General features: G+C 39.0%; 1 protein-coding gene across 1 annotated transcript; it reads left to right on the top strand.

Moving 5' to 3' along the window:
• Positions 1 to 1,438: 1,438 nt before the first annotated feature.
• On the top strand, positions 1,439 to 20,390 carry slc24a6a (solute carrier family 24 member 6a). Its single transcript, XM_012866157.3, has 17 exons — positions 1,439 to 1,799; positions 1,952 to 2,032; positions 7,214 to 7,290; positions 7,384 to 7,458; positions 8,005 to 8,089; positions 8,708 to 8,811; positions 9,247 to 9,321; positions 10,340 to 10,365; positions 10,451 to 10,504; positions 10,607 to 10,743; positions 11,735 to 11,823; positions 13,245 to 13,500; positions 15,039 to 15,205; positions 15,284 to 15,398; positions 16,762 to 16,874; positions 18,395 to 18,460; positions 18,724 to 20,390. Exons 1-17 carry the CDS (start codon positions 1,691 to 1,693, stop codon positions 18,832 to 18,834), a joined length of 1,740 nt encoding a protein of 579 aa, XP_012721611.2. The 5' UTR covers positions 1,439 to 1,690; the 3' UTR covers positions 18,835 to 20,390.
• The last annotated feature ends 396 nt before the right edge of the window (positions 20,391 to 20,786 follow it).

Below are 20,786 nucleotides of genomic sequence, written 5' to 3'. Positions count from 1 at the left end.
ACAGCACATTGTGGTTCTGAACAAACAACCCCCCATCCCCCTGTCACATGCCCCTACAAAAACAAAGTTGGTCCAGATGACAAGGTAAATAATCACTATTGAAGCGTTCAGTCCACAGGAATATGACATGCTGTGCCTTCAATAAAATATAAGAAAATATCTGAAACTTACTACCATTACCAGACTGGGTCAGCCTGAGTTTCTCAAGTTTAACAAAGTATAGCGCTTCTTTAATCTGTGTTGCGTGTGTAGGCGGAGCCACTGATTTCCACATGATCAATATCAGCCTCCTAGCTAAGAATTAATGCTACCAAGTCCTTTTGAGGTTTTTTTTGTCATTTCTCTTTATCTGGAGAAGGGAAGCACCCCACAGCATAATGCTGCCACCACCTTATTTCATTGTGATAAAGGTGCGTTCAGAATGACGTGCATTGTTGGCACCCTTGCATGTCATGGAAGTTCAATTTTGGTTTAATAAGTAAGATAATCTTTCAGTCTAAAGCCACTGAATCCTGTGTTTGACAAGCAGGTGCTTTATATTAGTAGTTGTGATTTTGTGCATTTTGTTATTTTTATAGGATAAAAGGCATTTAGCTGGGCATCCTGATGTTTTTACACCTTTTCGTTATGTGTAAGTTTCCCCTTTTAAAGTCCTTCTGTTTGTTCTTCATCCTCTTCCACAAACTAAAAACCCTCGTTGAAAGACTTTGTCATTTTTACAGCTATGATCTGAAAGATTTAGTTCGACAGTTTTTGCACATTTATAGTTATGTATTGTTCAGAAAAAAGACGAGAGACTGCAGACCAAACGGTGCAGATGACCAGCAGCAACCGATCGCCTCCATGCCACGCCGCATTGATGCACTAATTCATGCACAAAAGGAAAGCGTCCATATAGTTTGTTATACACACTGTATTGAAAATAAATATTTTATTTGTACGATATGAAATGCTGGATTTTTGGGGATTTCATGAGCTGTAAACCGTAATTAACAGGAATGAACTTTCTCTGAGTTTCACTTTTTAAGAAACAGATTTTTTTTTTCTTTAAATGCTGTTTTATCTGTTTTCTAACTGAGATGCACCTGTAATTGTACAGCTTATCATCAAGAGCTTTAATGGCCCAAACCAAACAGTTCTTAGCAAAGTTAGAAATGCTGCAGGAACTCTGGAAATTAGTCCTAATCTTTACATTTAAGTATAACCACTTTAAAACCGTGTGATGACCAAACCAAACAGTTCTTAGCAAAGTTAGAAATGCTGCAGGAACTCTGGAAATTAGTCCTAATCTTTACATTTAAGGTAATAACACACTTTAACCGTGCTGATTAGTTAATTTAGTGGTTTTTATCCCCCCATGGCTGACCCACCCAGTTGATGGAGCTCTCTGGGGGAGAACAGCCCCTCACGGTGGGGGGGGGGGGGGGTATAAATAGCCGCCTGCTGGTGATTCATCAGCTGCTCCGTGTTCGCTGGAGGAGAAGCCGCTGCTGGATGCTGATGTCGGGCCGCCTCGCCTTCTGAGCGTCCGCCTGTAATTCCCGATGGAGCACCGGCACGGAGACACCGAGAAGCGGCGCCTCGGAACCGGAGAGCAACAGGCCAGCAGCTAGATCCGGTTCGGAGGAAGAGCGGAGCCAGGCGGCATGTTCTGATCGTGTGAGACCGGAGAGCAGCTGCGGCTGGCGGGATGAAGGCTCCGAGGAGACCGAGGCAGACGCCGCTCCTTCCCCGGTTCTGCGTCGGCGGCGTGGGTCTGCTCGCAGCTTTCTGGGTCTTTCGCCTCAGCGGGATTACAGGTGCAGCTAAAAACATTGTGCATTCTCGTTCAAAAGCATCCACGACGCGTTAGATCGCAACTATAAAGGATAGATGAGACCAGAAGTTTTGGGAAATTGAATTTATTTCGAACTTTGTCCCGACTTGTGCATCTAAATAATCTTCTTTGCAGGCTCTCCTGGCATGTTTTTATCTAAAAGAGAGCTCAACCAGCAGGAAGAGGACAGCCAGAATGGCACCGCTTCTAGATCTGGTGAGACTGCCCCGCTTCTTCTGCCCTATCATTACAAAAAAAAAACACAATTACAGTCGTTTGATCATTTCTTTTAGCATGCCACTGATGATGATGCTGCTGCTGTTGACATGTGTTTGTGGACTGAGAGCGAAGGCGTGACGTCTCATCTCCATTAATCTGCTCCATTCATGTCTGCGCGCTGCGCTCATTGATCTTCCTCCCTGTTCATTCTTCATTTCCTCCAACTCTGCACATCTAGATGTTTAAACACAGTCAGGCCTTTGAGGGACCCGGTTGCTAGGAAACTGGATGCTGAATTTGTGGTGGGATGTTGCGTCTCTCTTGTAGTTCAAAGTGCCCCCCCCCCTCCATCACCCCTGTCATAATGATCTGCTGATTACAGAAAGCACTCACCAGCATGTCTCTGTCTCATATCTAACTGGACCTGGACCTGGACCTGGCTGTTGGGTTCATTCAGCACTAAATGCACAAACAATTACATTATTATTGTATTATTTGATAAAAACAAACCCCAACTTTGAGAGCAGGACATTCAAATATTAGAACAGGATTATATTTACCATGACCAGACCTACCTATAAGCAAACTTTGCACCGGACAGGTTGATGCATGCACTTGCAGGTTGTGTTGACAGAATCATAAAAATAGTGCTTGCTATGGTTTGGGCCCCCACATTAGATTCATCTTCGGACATCATCTGACCTTTGGCCAGCTATGTTGATGAGCCGTTATTGTTTTTGTCTTAAAGTCCGACTGGAACAAGCTGTCCACTCTGTGTTTGTTAGTTGTACCAAATGACCGCTCATGCGGAGTTTTCCTTTCCTCTGTCGCCGCATGAACGCTCAGTTTGGTAAACGGCTCAACGCAGTCAGCTGTCCACTGCTGCCACATGCTTGTTCAGAAGCAGGAATTGCTGCAAAGTCAGGGACCCGATGCAGTCTGTTTGGTTTCCTTAAACAGAAAGCCTTTTATCAGTTGGCAAAGAAAATGTAACTTGATTTGTATTTTTTAATAACGAGGACTGAATTGGAATGTATGTAAATACATTTAAATCTCTTGATATGATCGGATTTAACAGGCTTTATATTTCTGTATATAAACTGGATCTGTTCGTCTTGTACAGTCCATTGAGACGACTTACGTTGGTAGCCGGCACTATATACATAAACTGAATAAAGATTAACTGAACCACAGTCGCTCAACACATTTTGTTTCATTAATAACCTGAAGCTGCATCGTCCAAGTAAGAAAGCAGATAGTAACTTTGTACAGTCAGGTGTTAATCGGTTCTAAAATATAGATAAAAGCAGGAGTTATGTGGTTTGGAGACATACATTTCTGCTACTTAGAGGAAATAATTAAAACAAAATATTAATACATGTCAAACACAAGAAAGGCAAACCATTCTCTTCCCTAATTATCTTGTAAAGTTATTGTCTGTATGTGGATCAGAACATGCAAGTGCATGGTTTCATAGAGTCGGAGTGAATATTCTTGACTGCCCTGCCTGTTGTTCAGACTTCCTCTGTTTGAAAAAGGATAGAATAGGAGATGCACAACAACCGTGGACGGTTTGGTAGTAGAAATATTACACTCAACAAGAACGGGGAAAGATTTCTGCTTCAAATGCACAGAGATCAATAGCCCAGAGAAATAAATGTGGTGAAACAGAATGTTAAACACCAGGGCCGGCCCAACGTTTGATGAGGCCCTGAGCAGAGTTATCTCTCCAGACACCATTTGTATTGTCCATGCATAATCTTTGTTATTTTTGCTAAATAAATTGAGTTAGAAAGGAGGAGCCACGTTTAATTTTGCGTTCAAAACCACCATGAAAAAATAGGTTACTACTCATCAATTTATTTATTTTTACAAACTAAAATGCTTTAAAAGCACCAATACGAGCAGAAACTGTGACTTTTTTTTGCTTAGAGCCAAGGTTGATCCCTCTGATCAAGCAAGAATGATGACCTTCTATGTGGTGCTACTTGAGAATTTGCAGCTCACATGTTATCCAGCTGAGGGTTTGGGATTTGGACTAAAGGGTCCCCTAATCGCTTTTCTTGTCTGCATGTCACACACAGATGTACCCAATGCTATTTTGTGTTGAGGGTTTTTTTTCTTGCATTTTGTTTTTAACCTGATCAATGATTCCCTGTTAGAGTTTAACATAAAAAGGCTTGCCAAAAAGCAGACTATAGCTTTGGCGGATGCGCCTCTCATACCCGATCTATGCACCTTCACCATGTGCTGATTATAAACTACTTGCATTACTTCTCTTATATGTGTTTATGTCTCTCCCTGCTTTTGAAGTAAATTGCCGCAATAAATTGTGAATTGCTCTTCTTTAGGTTATTTAATGATGTAACTATATATATATATATATATATATATATATATATATATATATATATATATATATATATATATATATATATATTTCAATTCAATTCTATTTATTTATATAGCGCCAAATCATGAAACATGTCATCTCAAGGCACTTTACAAAATCAAGTTCAATCATATTATACAGATTGGGTCAGATTATACAGATTGGTCAAAAATGTCCTATATAAGGAAACCAGTTGATTGCATCAAAGTCCCGACAAGCAGCATTCACTCCTGGGGAAGCGCAGAGCCACAGGGAGAGTCATCTGCATTGTACATGGCTTTGCTGCAATCCCTCATACTGAGCAAGCATGCAGCGACAGTGGGAAGAAAAACTCCACATTAACGGGAAGGAAAACCTCCGGCAGAACCGGGCTCAGTATGAACGGTCATCTGCCTCGACCGAATGGAGTTACAGAAGACAGAGCAGAGACACAACAAGAGAGACAAAAAAGCACAGAAGCACACATTGATCCAGTAATCTGTTCTACATTAGATGGTAATAGCGGGTGATCTGTCTTCTCTGGATAATGTCACAGTTAACAGAACGCCAGACCAGGTGTACCTACTATGAAGAAAAAGAGAGAGAGCAAAAAGTTAAAAGCTGAAATGACGACAGTCATTTCAATGTAATACAATGCAAAACTGGAGAACAGTAGACTGAAGAACAGTAGAAATCAGTAGAGTGAGAAAATTAGACCCTGATGTCCTCCAGCAGCCTAGGCCTATCACAGCACAACTATAGAGATAGCTCAGGGTATGAGCCACTCTAACTATAAGCTTTGTCAAAAAGGAAAGTTTTAACATTAGTCTTAAAAATAGATAGGGTGTCTGCCTCACGGACCAAAACTGGGAGTTGGTTCCACAGGAGAGGAGCCTGATAGCTAAAGGATCTGCCTCCCATTCTACTTTTAGAGACTCTAGGAACCACCAGCAGACCTGCAGTCTGAGAGCGAAGTGCTCTGTTAGGAACATACGGGGTAATCAGAGCTCTGATATATGATGGAGCTTGATTATTAAGGGCTTTATACGTTAGAAGAAGAATTTTAAATTCTATTCTTGATTTAACAGGAAGCCAATGAAGGGAAGTTAAAATTGGAGAAATATGATCCCTCTTGTTGATTTTCATCAGAACTCTTGCCGCAGCAATATATATATTCCATTAAAAAAGTGCAGCACAAAATAAAGATTTAGGTTCTTTTTGAACTCCAACTGTTTTAGGATCATAAATTTTCATCCTATCTTCCTTAAGAATTTTATTGAAATGATCAGGCTGGGAGTTTGAGCATTTGTTTTTTGATGATGAAATTTACCGTGTGAAGAGAGCGTGCAAAATAAATCATCTGAATATCTGTCATAATTTCACATGTTGCAGCTTTGCCCCAGACCACACAATGTTGTCTCTTTATAGGATTCAGTTCACTTTAGTAATGGTTGCTTTGCACAGATGATGAAGATTTTTATCAATCATTAAATTAAGAAGAGAAAAAAACGACAAAAAGCTTTTCAGGTGATTGTTTTAACTTTCTCTAATAAGACCTTCTTGCAGGACTCAAACCTCAGATTAGTTTGCATGTTCTCTCTGTGCAGGTTCTTTATGGGTACTCCAGCTGCTTCCCAGTCCAAAAGCATGCATGTTAGGTTCATTTATCTCTCTAAATAACACGTGTGTGTGCATGCACAAATAATTACCGCTGGTTGTTTGTCCTGTGTGTCTCTATGAAGGATTAGCAACCCCACCTCTCCCCCAGTAACCGCTGGGGAGAGACACCAGCCCCCTGCGACCTTGCAGGCACAAGTGGATAGAGAGAACAGCTGTTTTTATTGAACCAAATTAAATCTGGGAACATTACATTTTTGCTCTGAGGTTTTGCAAGAACATCATAAGATGGCTGCCTTTGAGCTGGATAAAACATGGACAAAATGCAGCCTGAGGGTTTGCTGGACAAACCCTAACCCGGTCAGAAATACAGACTCACAGCTACGACAACAGAGGAAAATGGCATAAAGTCTGGTGCACAATAGGACTGCAAACCGATTTTATTGTTTCCTCCAGTCAGCAGCCACGGCAGGTTTCAGTCATGTCATCAAAGAGCCTTTTTCCGATCTGATGAAAAACAGATTTGATGGGATTTTTTTTTTTCTCAATTTGCCTTTTTAGTAGATATCTACTGATCTTTCCTCACTGACAACTTGTTAGGGTTTTTTTTTTTTGTCGAATCCATGCAGCTGCCTGCTACACTGAAAGAACAATAAAAAAAGAAACAAGGTATTGCTTTAAAGCTTGTGGGGGAAAAAACATAAAATTAATCCTAAGGGGCATGTAGATCCAGATGACTTTGTTGTTATTCATTTCAGATATTTATATCACCAAACATGAAACCGATTCACTGAGCTGACGCCGTGCATTTCAGCATCTTCATCCTAAAGTCTTAACATCTCCTTTAACAACTTTAATCACAATCATCTTCTGTATCACCTTGGATATTTAGGTTCGTTATCCAGGTTATTCACAGGGGTGTTAACTATGAAGGTAATTTTGTTCCAATACGATTTGTGCATTACCTTCATAGATAACAGGCCTCACAACTGAGTGCAACACGGTTCTTAGTCTTTGAATGTGTTCAAATGCATATCCTTAAATTCAGTCCAAGGTGCAGTATGTGCAGAACCAAAGCACCAAAATAAATCCCAGAACAACTGTTAAATAGCTAATTATTATAAACTTCCTAAAATGATTTAAATCTGGGATTAATTTAAACTCACCCATATTTCCCATCCCTTCCTCAGCTGTACATGAGTTCCCAGAGGACATCTTTACTCTGGGTCAGAGGAGACACGGAGCCGTCCTCCTGCATGTTCTCTGTGTGAGTATGAGCTCAGCGTCAGGCTCAAAACAAAACCTGATTTATTACTCTGAATAAATAGTTTTTAATCAAATGTCTGCTACTGTTTAACAGGCGATCTACATGTTTCATGCTCTGGCCATTGTGTGTGATGTTTACTTTGTGCCGTCACTGGAAAAAGTTTCTGAGGTAGGAACTAAAATAATAATAATAATAATAATAATAATAATTCTGACAGTGTGCTTTATTCCCAGTTCCATGTTATTCCAAATCTTATCAAAGTACCCACACTTTTTATTTTTTAATGATTTATTTTTGTGAATTAGAAACCCTTTAAACCAAGAAGTACATAAGTAATTTTTGGAACTATTTTCCATAGAAGATTAATATACATTTTATTGTAGTGGTGTCAGTATTTTTTCACGAGTAAGAATTATTCTGAGCAAGGTTGTTCATTTGTATACAGGTTCATATCTGTAAATTTGTATACAATTGAATGGTCAACAATTGTTGATCATTCAAAATGGATGCTTGCATGCAATTCATGTCGATGGAAAGTTGAGTGGAAGGAAAAAGATTTGAAAAATGTTCACAGACAACGATAACAGCATTGCGAGGATTGTGAGGTTGCGGATCTTCTTTAAAAGCAGAGAGACTTAAAGCACCCGAGACATTAGCTGAAGACGGACAGTCCACATATTAGTTATTTAATGTAAGTTTCCTTCTTTCCAACAGAACCTTCAGCTCAGTCAAGATGTTGCCGGGGCAACCTTCATGGCAGCTGGAAGCTCCGCCCCTGAACTCTTCACCTCTCTGATTGGTCAGTGAGAAACTCCAATTATCCAGTTATTGGAGTCTGGTTAGGAATGGGAAATATTAAATTAGTGTAGTGTCCTAAAGCTTTAATAAGCATGAACATTAGATTCCAGGATAGAGAGATTTTTTTTCTTTTGCAGTCTCTCCAGTAAAATACATATAATTAGATTTAATACATATAGCGCTAAGAGTAAATTGTTAATTGTTATTAAGGTGAACCGAGCAACAAGAGTAAAATTTCCCAGGTAAAACTCAACCAAAACGTTGCACAGTGTTCTGAAACTGTCACATCGGTGCTTTGTAAAAACTTGCATTTCTGAAGTTGAAGGAGATCTTTTTGATGCAATGTGTCTAAATTAATCAGTTTTATTCTAAGCAGGGATAAGCTTGACCTTCATAAAAATAAAAATAAATTTAAGTGAATATAATAAATTAGGACTGTAGAGCCAAATGAAACATAAAACGCATCCTTCTCTGACAAAGAATAAAATATTTCTCTTTAGATAATAGAAGCTATGTCTAAGTTTTAATTATGTATGAGTTGTAAAGGATGCTGTTTGCATTGTCTGGATCCCTTTCCCAGTACTGCTGACTTTTCTTTGCTCATTTATTCTGCTTTCAGGTGTGTTCATCACAAAGGGAGACGTTGGTGTGGGGACTATCGTTGGATCAGCTGTTTTTAACATCCTGGTCATTATTGGCCTCTGCGGCATCTTCTCTGGACAGGTTTGTGTGGCTTTTGTTTTATAACCACAAATAACAACCCTAAAGTCTCACTCTGCAGGTTATTTTATATGCAGTGCTTTAATGAGTTGTCACAGAAATATATAGAGCCTTGCAAAAGTATTCATACCCCTGAAATTTATTGCATTTTGTCTCAATACGACCATCAAATTTGAGATTTATTTTCTGGTTTTAGGTAAAAGACCGACACAAGCAGAGCATAATTGTGAAGTAGAAGACAATTTTACATACAAAAAAAGTGTGGCATGTACATGTATTTTTACTGCTGTGCACTGATACCCACAAATAAAATCCACTGCAAACTTCAGAGGTTTGTTAGAGAACATGAGTGGGCTATCTTAATGTCTTTTAATAGTAAATCCCACTCTCCATACGACTTGTCTCTGTGCTTAATGTGTCCCTCCTGTCTCCCTGTAGCCCATCACTCTGAGCTGGTGGCCTCTGTTTCGTGACGCTGTTTTTTACATCCTGTCCATACTGGTGCTCATTCTGGTGAGGAAGCACTTTAGGTGTTTACCGTCTTACCTTCTCACTACCACATAGAAACACAGAAGTACATGATTATTTTTGTTACCCTGAGTGACATTGTATGGAGCTCCAATAGTGCCATAATTTAAGAATAATATATATTTAGATTTAAACGTGTCAAGTAGGTAATAAGATCTATGAATAAATAAATAGGTGTGTCAGGAATTCATAGTTATTTTTGCCAAAACACATAGTTTTTAAATATTTTCAGGTCACGTAGTGCAGTGGGTGGGACTTGTACTGCTTCAGTCAAGATGATTGGTCGGAAGTAGACTTATTGCTCAAGTTAACCAATCAGGTGTTTAGATCTATTTGAGGAGCCTCAATGACAGTTTAGGTTATTTAGTGGTGCAGTTCAGCAAAGAAATGTTGAATAAATATTAAGACATTTTTATACGATTTTAAAATATAATGATTTCTGATCCTAATTAATACATTTGAAATGTAGATATTCTTTTTAAAATTATTTAAAGCATATTTATGTCCCCACTTGCTTTTCACTTTTCACCTTTTTTATTTCCAATTTTGTTTTAGTAACAACATGTGCATGTAATTATTTAACAATTATTTATCACATTTTGACACTTTGGCACTCTTAATGTTATTAAAATCGAAATATAATTATGTTGCATTTTATCATGATTAATCTATGTTGTTGTTTTTTTCTCTCTGATTAAACAGATAAATATAAAACTTTCCTTGTCTATTTAAAACAAATTAGCGTTAGATGCTTATTCATCATCATCTCCTCTGCCCAGGGATCTTTATCACAGTAGCTAATGTGCAAATCTAGTAGTGTTGAGGATTATTGCAATTTTGATGCTGATAAAGAATCAAATTATTTCTACCATAAATCAAGCTTGTGACAAATTACATAAGATATTAAGCACAAGCTACAACTGAAAAAGACACTAAACACACAAACATGTAAACACCTGAAAGATCCAATTTTGAGTTGTAACTATTTCTATTTTATTTATAGGTAATCTATGATGAAAGGGTCCTGTGGTAAGATTAATTTAACGTTTTAAGTCAGGAGTCTGTGTGGTTTCAGAAAGCAGATCCACAAATATATATTTGATTAATGTTTCAGGTGGGAGACCATCATCCTGATCTCCATGTACGGGATCTATATAATCATCATGAAGTGAGCCTCCTCTCCTCACATTTGTAATTATCGTAGATCAGAGCCACTTCACGGTTTATTCCCAGCAGAGGAAACAGTGTCTGCGTGTTTTATATTGTGCAGGTTCAACAGACGCCTGTGTTGCCTGGTGGAGAGACACTGCAGCGTGGACGGTCATCCGTGTCTGAGCAGTCTGCGGCGGACGACCGCCGTCGGAAACGTTGGAGACGGTGAAAACGACATGGTGCCGCTGAAGCCAGGTGCAGCGTCACGTGTTTTTGTACGCCTGCATGTTCTCATCAACATCAAAAGCTCCCCTCAGTGTCTGAGCAGTGCTCAGAAGACCCAGTGACACAATTTAGGCTGCCAATCAGAGATCTCTGTTTCCTCAGGGAGTTAAAAAAAAGAAGACTGAAATAGAGCTAAACCTCTTTTATATCCTCACCAGGCTTTCTTTTTGATTTATTTTAATTCTACTTCAGTGGTTTGCAAAATGTTTATTTCCCTTTTAACTTAGTCATGTTTTGCCACATGACAATTGCAAATTTCAATGTAAATTACTGAGGTTTTATGAGAAAAACCAACACAATGATACCCCCCACCCCCACCCCCACCCCCACCCGCTCTGCACACACATACACCTTATAAAGTAGAGTTAGGAATAACTGTAAACCTATTAAGACATATCCATCCAAGACAGCGCTAACTCTGTATGAGCTGCAGATGTCCACGGCTCAGGTAGGATAATCTATTGACAGAACAACTATTAGTCGTGCACTCCACAAATCTGGCTTTTATTGATTGCCACCAAATGAGGCATTGTTGAGAAAAAGCCAAATACAAATCCTGTTTCCAAGTTGCCACGAGCTGCTTAGAGGCAAAGCAAACATGTGGAAGAAGCTCCTCTGGTCAGATGAGACGAAAGCTAAATGCTACATTCAAAACGCCACAAGTAACAGAAAAGTAACACTTACTTATCAGAGCTGACGTGAGGTCAAAGTTCAGAGCTAAATCTAATTAGAAATCACATGACAGTAGACAGTAGAAATTCTTGAAGCACTAAAAGGTGCTTCTCATTTGTAAAACAAATCAAAATCCTCATATATTTTTATTTCCCCATTTCACAGTCACGTGTTTGTGTATCAAATAAATTCCCAATAAAATACCTTAAAGTAAGTGGTTGTAGTGTGACTAAATGTGAAAACCTTCTCGGGGTGCTAACCTTGGCTCTGAATGCTTTTCTGTCTGTAGACTCATGTGTGGTGGCTGGTCAAGACTCGGCCGTGGTGACGGCGGATGATCTCCTGAACCTTCACTCTCATCAGCTCACCTTTTCAGAGGCAAGCCGCCGCCTTCTCATCGCTCCACATGTCCATGAGCCCGCCCACACATGGCAGGACACTGTGTTTTCAGCAAGGTCCACTGCGCAGATCATCCAGCCGGATGGGTCACATCAAGAATAAGGCTCTGATTCGTTTAGAGATATTGATGTTTTAGAGACTTTTAGTGGAAATTAGCTCCTATGTCAGATTTAAGAGCCGCACCAAATACTGGCCCCAGTTTTGTTACATGAAGAAAAATAGAGCTTACGTTTGGAGGACAGAGCTTTCATCTGATGTTAATGGTAAACAGAAGCAGACAACCTGCACGTAAGCTCATAAACTTGTGTCATTAGCAAAATATTGGGATTTTCCTTCTTTATTTAATACACTTTGTCATACATAGACTTTGGCAGTAAGTGGTGCCTGATGTGTAATATTATGGCTGACTCCAAAACCGGGACCACATCCCTAAAACCATAGACATTATATACATAGACGCCTCGTCGAGCGGGTTCTGCCTATGCTGCAGATGCATCAGAGCGTCCGCCATGTTGAATGTGTCTATCTGCAGTTAGACTCAGTCACTTAAACAGTTTCATACAGACTTTAATCACAGAATATACTTTATATTTGTAATATTTTTTATTTTTGTAATATTACAAGTATATTTTCGTATCCCTATTGCGTCATTCTCCTGACTTTATTCTTGTAAAGAATAAAAATAATTAAAATAATCTATCCTGGCCCTATCACTCCAAGACTAAGATAGTTCTGCAAACTGTGACTATTCTGGAAATGTTCCCCCTTAATTGTCATAATATGATGTTTTTCTAATAATATTACCCCTTTGTCTTTTTTTTTTTACTTTATTCTCCTATGAATTTTTTCTCATATTAGTAATTTTATCTCTTTAATATTCCCCGAAAAAGTCTGTTAATAATCTGTGTCTATACCAGATCTTAAAAGGTTCACACACCTATTTATTTAGAATACTACAAAATCTATGTATGCACATTGATCAAAAGCCAATCTGGCTGCCAATCTCTATCACCTAATCTCTATATATTTTTTACAAGTGTATATATAAGCTCCATCTATAGCTTTCTATCTGAATACTTAAAACATATATACAGGGAACATAGACGTTCACTACTTTCTGCCACATACAACATGGCGGTGACGTTGACGTACAATCCTGCGCCCAATGAGGCATCTACGTATTTAATGTCTATGTCTAAAACGACATCTGCCAGTCCTGTTCCTGCTCTTTCTCATAATATAGATCAATGCTTCATGAATTCCCTCGGGTGAATGTGAGGACCTGCCTGCCTAATCACGGCATCTTCCCCTTGAACACTGTTGGATAAAAATAATTTCAATAAATCTATGCTGTGTTTCTCACGGTCCTCGTTTTTGCTGATTTCTCTCCGCTCCCACAGAGGCAGAGGCTGATTCGGGCTCGGCTGAGCCCAGAGGAGGTCGCGGGTCTGGGCGAGGACGCTGGTGGAACCTGGGGGAGAGAAAACGGGGCGGCGGCTGAAGGAGAAAGGCCGCTGCACGAGGGAGAGAGGGACGGGGGTAAGGAGGCAGGGGAAGAGACAGCTGGGGGTGCACAGCTGAAAGAGGAGGAGGAGGAAGAGGAAGACCAGGAGGAGGGAGAAGAGAACTTTCCTTTCAAACCCTTCATCGTGCCAAGTAAGTAAAAAAAATAGTCACAAAAAGCTAGAAAAGGGTTCAATTATATCCTGCCTTAAAGCTGCAAGATAAATATTTATATTTAATGTTGTTTGGCCTTCTCTTACATTGTGCTCAGTGCAGCAACCCTTTACTTTGAAGATGGTTTTCTTGCATGTGTACATTTAAATGTACACCAAATTATCAGTCTTAAGTCACTCTATACTTAGACTTAGACTAACTTTATTGTCATTTTGTATGCACAGAGTGTGTACAGAACGAAATTTCATTTGCATACAGCTTAAGAATTTCAGTGAATTGCAGTGGATTCCAGAATAAAGAAACTTTGCAGGATAATAAAAAAACTTTGCAGGATAACAAAGTAACTTTGCAGGATAAATACAGTAACTTTGCAGGATATAGAGTAACTTTGCAGGATAATAAAATAACTTTGCAGGATAATAACGTAACTTTGCAGGATAATAAAATAACTTTGCAGGATAAATACAGTAACTTTGCAGGATAATAAAATAACTTTGCAGGATAATAACGTAACTTTGCAGGATAATAAAATAACTTTGCAGGATAAATACAGTAACTTTGCAGGATAATAAAATAACTTTGCAGGATAAATACAGTAACTTTGCAGGATATAGAGTAACTTTGCAGGATAGTGAAGTAACTTTGTGCATCACTCTATACACCGCCACCTACAGGGCAGCCGATATAAGTTCACAAAAAAGTCCTCAATTTCGCTTCAGCTGGAAAAAAATATCAGCTAACAACTAAATATTTATGTTATTAGTCTCTAATTTATATTTTTTAATATATATTTATAGCTGTCATGGTTTAAATATGGAAACTATAAGGATGGATGGACCCTTTAAAGAATGAGATAAAAAATAAATAAAGGCTACAAATAAATTTTTATATACATTTTCTTTTCCCAAACTTATCCAGATCTGTAAAACACTTGATTTTTCAAATTCTAGACTTTCCTCTCTTACCTATGGGAACCCGGATTCCAGATTTGGCCAGCTGTGTGAGTTAGTCAGTATATTTTTACATGATAAAGGTAAAGTCCGCTATCCAAAGACCCAGCATGTTGGGGAATGGAAAGGAATATCAAAGTCAAACGAGGGTGAAGGTAGTGACGGCCCTGTGCATGACTCTTATAAAAGAAAGGATTGGGATGTATGAGATGCAGTGATGGTGGAGAAAAGGATTCTGGGGACAGGATGTAATCGGTTGACATTCTGCTCAGCCTTTTAACTCCTAATTAGCATTTTAAAGAATGCGTCTTTAAATCCGAAAGCTTCCTGTGAAGGCTCATCGAGGCCGTCGTGTCAACCGCACCCACTTCCTGCTTTGGCGGCCTGTTAACATTTCACAGCTTATTATGGGGTTTAAAAGCTGATGAAGCTCATTAAAAGGAGACGACACGGAGGCTCGCAGCCACGTTTAGGCCGTGTCGTGTGAATAATTCAGAGGTGGAGATGAATCACGATGATGCTCGTGGGGGAACGGTTGTGTATGCTTTGTTTTCCTTCGCTCGGCAGGCGGCTGGTGTGTTCGACTGCAGTGGCTGCTGTCCTGGCCTCTCAGTTTCCTGCTGCACTGCACCATCCCCGACTGTAACCAGCCGCGATGGGAGCGCTGGTACCTGTTCACCTTCCTTTGCTCCACTCTCTGGATAGCCATCTTCTCCTACCTCATGGTCTGGATGGTACGAAGCTCCCACCGCACACACACATATGCAGCCATTAAAAACCCTCGTAATCAGCCATGTTTCTCTCCTGCTAAGGTGACCATAATCAGCTACACGCTCGGGATCCCAGATGTCATCATGGGCATCACCTTCCTTGCAGCTGGGACCAGCGTTCCTGACTGCATGGCCAGCCTCATTGTTGCCAGGCAAGGTATACGATGGGGGGGTCTCTCACAACAAACGTCAGCCGTATTTTCGTCCAAAAAGATTTCGGATTCAAGAGGATCACCGTGAAGAATCGAGAAATTATTTGTGCGACAACCTTATGATAAATTAATAAACATAAATACACCAAAAGTAATATAAACAGTCATTTAATCTGAAACATGTGAATATATAAGATTTAAAGTTGATGAAATGTCAACACCTGCAGTTTAATGTGCGCCTTTGCAGAAAAGACAATATTTATTGATACTGGTTAAACTTTTGGTAGCAGCGAAAAAGCTTCTTTTTTTTTTAAGTCTGTTTTCAGACCTTCATCTATCTGTAACGTCTCGCTGGGGGGAGGAGATGGAACAAGTTTTTCCATGACCGAGTGATCCTTTATAAAGTTCAGCTTCATGGTGTCTTGTTTGTCATTCGTGTAATCTAGCATATAATACCAGACGTAAAATCCCAATGCAGAATGCATTCGTTGGCCTTTTTTGTTTGTTTTTATGGGCGTGCTGCAAGACGTTAAGGAGTTGTTGCTGTTTTTATAGATCGATTTTGTACAAAGATTTAAGAAGGAGTGAGTGGCTTTGCAAGTATATCAGATGTTTCATTCTTCAGGAATCTTACTTCCACACGGAAGATGATTCTGCTGGTTTAGTGGGCTGCGATTCACAGTCTCATCTCTAACTTGTCAGCAGTATCGCTGATCTGCCTTGTGTTTTAATGGCATATGAACACTACCCCGTGTAAACAACACTCCAGCATCACCTCGTTACAGGCCTTATACTGTATTTTCTGATCTCCACATAAGACGGGCTGCTGCAGGTTTCTTTAGAGATGTTCAAATCAGCTGTATCATTATCACATCTCCAGAGACCATATCTATTTATATATCACAGATATATGCCACTACCACGCCAATAACTTTATAATGATGTCCCTTAATCTCTACACAGGTGCTCTGTCTGCGCTGACAAAGATTCAGTCATCTTTTGCACACTTATTGCTTGGAGCGGCTCCAACTGATGGCAGCCTAACCTACATTCTGATAAATTATAGGGCTTTTAGTTGTTTGACTGCTTAGGGGCACCAAAAGAGCCTTGAGCTTTCTTTTACAGATGTTCAAGTGGTAAAAAAAAAAGTCAAAAGTAAAACCGGACTAAAACGACAACAAAAAAATAGCTAGATTTCTTTTAATCACAAATCATTGTGTTGACTAAAAAAATCTGTTGTATACAATTAGGCATAGTGCCTTCATGCATCAGGTTGGAATCGGTGTTAACATCTTGAGCTTTGTGTTGCTGCGTGGTTTTACATGATCTCCCCCAAAAACTCCACTGTGTGATTGTTAAACTTTACAGGGATGGGCGACATGGCCGTGTCCAACTCTGTCGGGAGTAATATCTTTGATGTGCTGCTTGGTCTGGGCTTCCCCTGGGCGCTGAGGACCCTCATAGTCAGCTATGGATCAGTGGTAACTCCAGCTTGTTCTCTCTGTGTCGGTCCAATAGTATCTAGCTTAGATGTTTGTTTGTTTTTTTTTTTTTTGTGAACAGCTAAACCTTCTCCTAAAAAAGCGTGGAAATAAGCTTCAAAACCTTTGACTGTTGTTGTTTTAAACTGGTGCTTCCAGCCCACATATAAAGCTCCAGTCTTGGTCGTGTATTTTCCTGTTTTAACTCAATCTACTGCACTCAGAATTTTGTACCATTCTGGAAAAGATCTGTTAATAGTCCATGATTTTTATTCTTTGCTGTAGCATAATCAATCACACATTAATAATGAATGTTACATATCCAGGCATAATTATGACAGAATTTCAAAAGAACATGTTTTCCCTGCAACCTGCGAAGAAAACATGAAAACACGTATGCTGAAAATATATAATATTAGATGAGAAGGTAAAGATTTGGTGCCATTTAAATTTTAAATCTAATTCGCACATGTAGTTTTTTGTTGTAAAATTGTTTTCTCAGAAACGAGTAACGATTTAAATAAAAGGTTCTGAGCAGAACTGCACTTGAGTTAGCACAACCCCCCACGGTTCTGCAAGAACAATTATAGACAGTGGAGTGGATTAACAATCTCACACCGCTCGATTTTAGAAAAATAAAGTGCTTCAGTGTCTGGTTGCCTTTAACAAGTAATCGCTGACTTTGTTTCACTGTGATGTGACACAGAGGCACCTTTTCTCTTAGTTACTCTTCAAAAGGAGAAAAACAAGAAACCATTATGTCCAAGTAAAGCACAGTTTTGTTTTTTTTACCTACATAGAATGCGGATGTTGGGAAATGTAGTAGTATTTAAAAGAGTTAAAAAAAAAAAAAGTTGTCTTGGGAGCATTACTGAAAAAAGTCCTTTTGTGCTCTACCATCACAAATATAAGCATGTGGAGTTTGCTTAATGCTACTGGCACTTTAAACGTTGTTTTAACTCATGAACCAGATTGAACGTTACAACAACAGACACTCCAGGCTTGTCCAGCATGAAACTAATTTATTGAAAGATACCTTCTACCTCATGTTAAGTATGTTGACGCATTTAAAGCAACGGACACAGCTTTTTTGGCATTTCATATTATTTATCCTGTGTTATACGCACTGTATCCCACTATAAGTAAGTTATAATAACGCAATATTTAAAAAATATTCAGGAATTCTAAACCTTCACTTGTTTGAAGTTATTTTCATTGTGCTATTTTAACTATGTGAGTCGCTTTCCTAAGAAAGTGAACATCTGGAGACCAAATCTGGGCTTAAACGAGCGAGTAAAGGGTTTAGATTCATCAGATGGGCTGAGAAACTCAGCTGTTTATAAGCTAATGTTGCTTCTCTGCTGCTGGTAGGTTTAAAATGCTAGTGTACAATACAAATCTTAAAGGCTAGAGCTTCTAAAGCGTTTCAGATAAACGGGGACTCAAGTCACATTTAGTTTATGTATAAATAGCCATGAAGGATAGTTTAAAAAAGTAAATATCAATATGTTTTATTTCAGGTGACAATCAACAGTAAAGGCTTGGTGTACTCTGTTATTCTGCTGCTGGCCTCGGTCACACTCACTGTGAGTAAATCTCCACCTGTTTGATCTAATTCTCACATATCTTTGAGCAAACAGACTCAGATCAGGCTCCTGTCTTTCCTCAGCCATCATTCTGATTTTTTTTTTCTTGGAGCTGAAAAGCACTTGATTGACTTTTTATGCAATTTCATGAGATTAAATTCACTGCAGTGCTACAGGATAAGAAATTTGTCTGGTTAGATTCTGCCTGTTGTGAGAACAGAGATCATTCCTCTCTTTCTCTCTCCCTGTCGATCCGTCCTCAGGTCCTGTGTGTCCATCTGAACCGCTGGAGATTGGACCGCAGGCTGGGCCTCTGTCTCCTGCTGCTTTATGCCATCTTCCTTCTCTGCTCCGTCGGCTTTGAAAGGCTGTAGAGCGGGAACAAACAGAAACAAACATGGACAGGCTTCCTTAATGGTTTTCCTTCTTCAGTGACGCCGTCAAATCTTCACAGACATGCGTTTTAATTTAATATCCACGTGGCTGTACATGTTACCGAGACACCAGATGTCTTTAAGTGATGTTTACCTTTGATAAATGAGTATTTTAAATAATTTTGTACTACAGAACCCCAGAAGAAAGGCACTTTGTGTCATCAGAAATTTCTAAATTGTCAAATGTATATTCTTGAACCTGAAAGTGAGTTCAGAAATTTGTATCTGTGAAACATAACCTCAGAAAAAACGATTGTTTAGGTTTATATATTTACTTCCCGGTTTGTGCACTTTTATCATATGTTAGTGTCACAATTTTCATCACAGTTCTTGGCTGAAATCGACATCATGTTCCCAATGTTTGCACTAAGTCACTGTTATTCTCCCCAAAAAGCTTACCAAAACAAAATGTCCATTCCAAGAGTCTTTGAGAGGTTCCTGACGTTTGAGTGCAATAATTGTTCTGCACAGACGCTCCTTTGTGCCTGAAAATGTATCACCTTTCTTTTAATCTCTTGCACTTCAGTCCAAACATTTGAACAGAAATCTGTGTGAATGACCACTTTTTTTTGCTGAGTTCCAAAAAAGAAAACAACCATTTGCATCAGAAAAATATTACCATCTATTTATGTATGAAAAAAAAATTATTTGTCAAGATGTTGAGTACTATTTATTTATCTGAGTATTTTGAGGTAGTTGAGTTTAATACGTATGACTTTCTGTATTTCATGTAGAAGACAAAAACCTATGTTTTTGTACCCATTTGTTGCAGCGCATTCAGTGAAAAAAATTCACTGAACTTTGTCCATTGCCAAAAGCAGAATATTTTAAACTAAAATAAAACTCTGTTGTGATTACCATCACCAGAATTTTTTTTTTTTTTTGCTGCATTTTAGTCTGATTAGTCAAGCCAGACCTGCTCACTTTCTCCCGGACTTTGTACAGATATCAGCTACTGACAGAGAGCAGGATTCAGCACCAGGGACAGCTCCACTGTACTCTGGTTTAAAGAGCTGTCCCAGTTCTGACCCAACATGATTCATGTTCAAGGCAAAAGTCCTGACACTGACAGAAAATGTGTGTTTTTTTGTAAGCTTTACTACTCTTCCAGCTTAAATCTTTTTTGGCAGATGTTTTTTTTAATTGTATGGGGAAGTTTATTTACCAACATTTTAGTCGAAAAATGCACCTAGTTTATCAACCTTTCTTACCCAAGGTTTCCTAAAATTCACTCTGGCACACTAGATATCAGCTTCTGGGCCAAATCGTGACTGATGGTGACCCATTTTTTCTTTATCACGGCTTGGCACTGCCCACTTATCAGCTACTTCAAGATATCGCTGTGCTGAAAAAAGAACCGTTCAAGACCAAACGTCTCTTGGATCGATGGGATATATACCTAAACTTGTCGCAAATAGAAGCAAAATTGTGTTTGATTGATCATTTCTTTGCTGTAACAATGTTTCTTGGTAATAAATCTTAGATTATGGAAAAAGCTTTTATTTCCCTTGACATCCATAAAGCTGGATTAGTGACTGGAGCAGCAGAGCTGATTATGTTGGCTGTGCCAAACAGCTTCTTCTGCTGTTTACTCTGATTTTTACTCGTTTTGTTGGATGATAGTAGTTAACGCAATATTGGCATATTGGCAATTTAACAATTTATTCATTTCACATACACAGGCCTTGGTAGTTTAACCAGCATTTGTGGCATGTCAGCCTTTGTCGTTGTGTTGGACACACCTGGCACCAGCAGCCATGGGTGCCTATCATAAGTATTCACCCCACTGGATGTTTTACCCATTTATAGCTTGCATACATCAATCATTGCTTATAAAAGTTGGCTTTTTCACACAAAAAGTGAAAATAGATTTCTACTAAGTAATGTTAACA

The sequence above is a fragment of the Fundulus heteroclitus genome, chromosome 23 (assembly GCF_011125445.2).
Source record: "Fundulus heteroclitus isolate FHET01 chromosome 23, MU-UCD_Fhet_4.1, whole genome shotgun sequence".
Taxonomy (NCBI): Eukaryota; Metazoa; Chordata; class Actinopteri; order Cyprinodontiformes; family Fundulidae; genus Fundulus; species Fundulus heteroclitus.
Note: the sequence above shows the minus strand (reverse complement) of the source record. Positions and strands in the feature narration are given on the sequence as shown.